Source organism: Anneissia japonica, unplaced genomic scaffold, assembly GCF_011630105.1.
Source record: "Anneissia japonica isolate Jap-2015-1 unplaced genomic scaffold, ASM1163010v1 scaffold288003_len116008_cov116, whole genome shotgun sequence".
Taxonomy (NCBI): domain Eukaryota; kingdom Metazoa; phylum Echinodermata; class Crinoidea; order Comatulida; family Comatulidae; genus Anneissia; species Anneissia japonica.
In genome coordinates this window covers 20636-25333 of record NW_022750129.1, presented here as the reverse complement: position 1 = coordinate 25333, position 4698 = coordinate 20636, and the positions used below count along the sequence as shown (strand labels likewise).

The window sequence follows — 4698 nt, the reverse complement described above, 5'->3', positions numbered from 1 at the left end:
TGAAGATTAATAAGGAAAAAAATAAGCTAGGTGAAAATTAAATAATCAGTAAATACCTTACCTTCAATCGAGTTTTGTTCTGTAGAGTAAAAAAAAATCTAAATTATTTATATTTTTATAGGTAAAATTTAAAAAAATGTAAAATATATATATATATAAGATGTGTATAAGAGACAAACAGTAAGGTCAGCCACCTTTAATTATAAACATATTGCATTAATTTTAATTTGTTTGACATCAAGAAAGGTTATTTGATTTAAAAACAAATATTTATTCTTATCTTTGTTTTAGATTCAACGTTGCCTTCAAGAAAGAAATGATGCTCGGTCACGTACAACCGTCGCATCCGATCATCAAGTCCTTCGTTTTCTTCGACCTGAAAACGTCGGCTCTGCACGCCGAAGACAGACCCAAGGTCACCGAACTGTGCCTGATCGCCGTACACAGGTCCAGCGTCGAGAGCTCGGACACCGCGCCGAGGGTGATGGACAAACTGACGCTGTGCGTGTATCCCAACAAGGAAATCTCCCCGATCGCTTCGAATCTGACTGGTCTCCACAATGCTCTTATGTTGAATAACGACAAGCTACCTTTCCACGTCCAGGTTTGCGAGTCGATATGCGCCTTCCTCGGCAGACAGGCAAAACCAGTGTATCTGGTCGCTCACAACGGATACGAATTCGACTTCAAGCTGCTCCGGACGGAATTCGATCGTCTCGGACGTTCTCTACCTTCCGACCTGCTGTGTTGCGATTCCCTGTTGGCTTTTCGGGAACTGGAGGGTGCAGATTGGCAAGCGTGGAAGAGGCCGAGGAGGTCGTACGCTCTGCAGAAGATGTTCGTCCGGACTTTCGGAGTGAAACCCAGAAACGTTCACGGTGCTGAATCGGACGTGATCACTTTACTCAAACTTGTGCTCAACCGAGGAAACGCAGTGTGCCGGTGGATGGATGAGCACGCAACGAGGTGGACGGACGTTCAGCCATATTACATCCCGAAAAAGATCTAGAATGTGGTAATTGTTTTTTCTCTTTCTCTCTTTGTTTTTGTGTGCATACAATTTCAGATTAATGGAAACGTGGCATTTCTTCGAATAGTCTTTTTTTTTAGGCGAGACTTGTTTTTTTTATCATTTTTTTCGAATGGCAAATTTAATTATTTTTATTCAAAAATTATAAATAGTTGCAGTCGGTGAGATTGCTAAGCAAGGTAAAAGAACAAGTCTCGCGTTGTCGACATGTAAAAAATGATTGCAAAACAACGCAATTCAAATTCATTTTTGTACCAATTTTATTTTGATTCAGAATTAACATAAAAGATTTTCTTAAATGTATATATATATAAGCATTTAAAATAAATTAATTGTTGTTAATTTCCATTTTTTGTATATTGAACTTGTTCTTCAGAAGTAATCAGTTTTAGGTCATCTGTAAAATAAAATAAAAAATGTTCACTATTAAATGAAATATATATATATATATATCTCAGTTATTATTATTGAAAACTTTGCAATAGCATCAACTAATAACGAGTCAAGTCCTTACCCTCAAATTAATTTTTGTAATTCCCATTTTTATTATATCGTTAATATATATTGTTTTTGGTAACATTATTTTAAGGGTCTTCAGGTTATCTGTAAAATAAAAAAAATTTTCACAATTAAATTGAATATAATAATAATAGTTAGATTTGTAGAGCGCATCATGCGAAAAAGCCTCTATGCGCTTGGTGATTGAGCTCATTGAGTTGGACATTTTGAAAAAAAAAAATAAAAAAATGTAAAAAATATATATATATCTCAGTTATTATTATTGAGAACTTTCCAATAGCATCAATAATAACGAGTCAAGCCCTTACCCTCAATTGGCACATTTAATCCTTCGCTTTGGTTTTCTGTATGCGTATAAAAAAATGAAAAAAATATATTTCAAATTATAAACAAAGTTTGATAATTTAACGCTTAATTTATTCAAAACCCACAAATGAGAAGAAATAAAAATTATGTTTGTAACAAAAAAGAAATTTTAAAAAGCAAATAATTACAATATTTGATGTATAAGTTGAACATTTTGAGAAAAAAAAATAAAAATTTAAAAATTTAAAAAATTTAAAAAAATAAAAAAAAATTAAAAATATATTTAAAAACTATATATATATATATATATCTCAGTTATTATTATTGAGAACTTTCCAATAGCATCAATAACAACGAGTCAAGGCCTTACCCTCAATTGGCACATTTAATCCTTCGCTTTGGATTTCTGTATGCGTATTAAAAAATGAAAAAATATATTTCAAATTGTAAACAAAGTTTGATAATTTAACGCTTAATTTATTCAAACCCAACAAATGAAAAGAAAAAAAATTATGTTTGTAACAAAAAAGAAATTTTAAAAAGCAAATAATTACAATAGTTGATGCATAAGCATTAACAAAACATTATTATGGGTGTGTGAAGATTAATAAGGAAAAAATTAAGCTAGGTGAAAATTAAATAATCAGTAAATACCTTACCTTCAATCGAGTTTTGTTCTGTAGAGTAAAAAACGGCCAGACAGATTTTGCGACGTGGTACTGAGACTGTCTCTTATACACATCTAGATGTGTATAAGAGACAGGGGAAAAACTTAAGGGGAAAAAATCAGCAAAGACCTTACTATTACTAGAATTTTCAGTTTGGTCTGTTGAGTAAAAAAAATAAAATAATATCAATACACCTATCATAAATTTTTATATGTAACAATTACAATTTTTTATGTATAAAGTTAAGAAAAATATTATGGGTGTGTAAAGATTAATAGGAAAAAAGTGTAAAAATTAAATAAGTAAATACTGTATTACCTTGAATAGCCCGATTTGCGTCTTCGACTGCCATTTCAAACTGTATGTTTCCTATCAAATCATCTTGGAATAATATATCAATAATATCATCTAATAATCTGTCTGCAATAGGATCCATCTTAATTTCGTCTGGTTGTATAATACTGCCCCACCATGACAAAAGTAAGTAACTGATTTTTGCATAAGTTTCTCTCTCTCCTTCGTGCTCACCCCAGGCACGCGTACTGGAAAGGCAGAGATGACCCGCGGGCGGACGTTCGATACGTGAGAGAAGAAGGAATGAAGAACGGCACCGATTACGTCGTTGACATCAATCTCGATTTTTACGAGACGAGGTTGAGGTTCCTCAGAAAACGTACGCTCAGAGCTTGCGAGAACGGCAGGTGCCAGGATAACGGAACGGTCAAAGTCGGTTTCCCTTCGAAGGAGGCTGCTAACGCGGTGAGAGTTCTGACGTGCAGATTTTGGGACGGTTCCAGAGAGGGCATGCCCTTTCCGATTTCTTCGATGAAGGATGGCGACAAGTGCGACCTGGTGCTCTCGACGTCGGTCGAACGCGTGTTCATGGTTCATCTCAGCGCCTTGCTCCCGCGGTGGAGACACCTGGAGATATCGGAGTTATGCATTAAGGCGTTGAATGAGGACGACGACGCTTGCAAAAACAATCGCATACGCGTTCAAGCTTCAAACGATTTGGAAGAGGCATTTCTGACCGAAGCCTGTACCTTCAAGACCAACGACCTCGGCCACCTCGTCGGATGCTCGTCGATCCTTTCGTCGGACGACAGTTTTTTCGATGTGAACTTGTTGGTTTTGAATTCGCTGGAAAAGGCGTGCCAGCATTTCAAAGTAAGGCTTGACGAATCTTTAATGAAAAAAGTTATAGAAAAGACCATTTTTAAGGACATGACCGATCGCGAGAGCATCGTGTACTTTGATCGAAAGGCCGACGAAAACTTTCCAAAGATTAACATTCGTCAGTTCGCAGAGATGAACGGAGGCAGTCTACCCTAACACTCATGCAAGAACCCGTACAGGAAAAGAAGTTGCAAAGATGGTTTTGAAGACCCCGAGGTAAGCAGTGCAGCAAACAAGGGTAATTTGAGGTTCGTCGAAGAAGAGCCGAAGTTGCTGAAGCCGGAACCATCTCGCGTGGAACGGAGAAAAGCTTGGAAGCGCATGCTTTCCGATGGATCGGAGCTTAGACTTCGACGAGAGTTTGGGAACGACGTGCCTCGGTACCGGTGGAAAGTCAGCCAGAGGGAAGACGAGGTGATCGCCCAGTATCGGGAACGAGGCTTCAAACCAGTGCCGAGAAAAGGAACCCAGATTTTTCCCTGCGTCTGCGACAGTTACGGTGTTTAGAAATTTAGAAAAAAAAAAGAATGAATATGGAATTGAAGCGTTACTGAATATTGCAAATAAAACTTGATTGAAAAAGTAACAATTTGTCTGTTTCTATTCATTTGTGTTAGATTGAAAGAGGTGTGTTTTCATATTTTCTTTCTCTTACGTCTTGCCACAGCAATTACAAAATATTTTATTCTCTACCAATAATTTGAGAGCAAAGAACAGGTGAATGAAATATATATATATACGTCAGAGATTTGTAAAAATATTTTAAAAAATTAATTAGTCATGTCAGATCCATCGATAACATACGGCGAAGTGGACTCCGAAGAACGGCCAGACAGATTTTGCGACGTGGTACTGAGACATTGGCAACAATGACTGACGGACGAGCTGGCGAAGCAGCCTGACCCGCGCGCAGTCTTCTGGTATCACGAACCGAGAGGGAACGTCGGGAAGAGCTTCATGGCGTCCTACCTAGCGCGGTCGTCGGACGCGATCGTGTTT

General features: G+C 37.2%; 1 protein-coding gene across 1 annotated transcript in view; it reads left to right on the top strand.

Moving 5' to 3' along the window:
- The first annotated feature begins 405 nt into the window (after positions 1–405).
- The window catches only part of LOC117121258 (three prime repair exonuclease 2-like), an 18849-nt gene continuing 14556 nt past the window's right edge, over positions 406–4698 (top strand). Inside the window, exon 1 of the mRNA XM_033266395.1 lies at positions 406–788. Within this exon, the coding sequence (XP_033122286.1) occupies positions 485–788 (304 nt within the window). The 5' untranslated portion in view covers positions 406–484. The remainder of the gene's footprint in view (positions 789–4698) is intronic.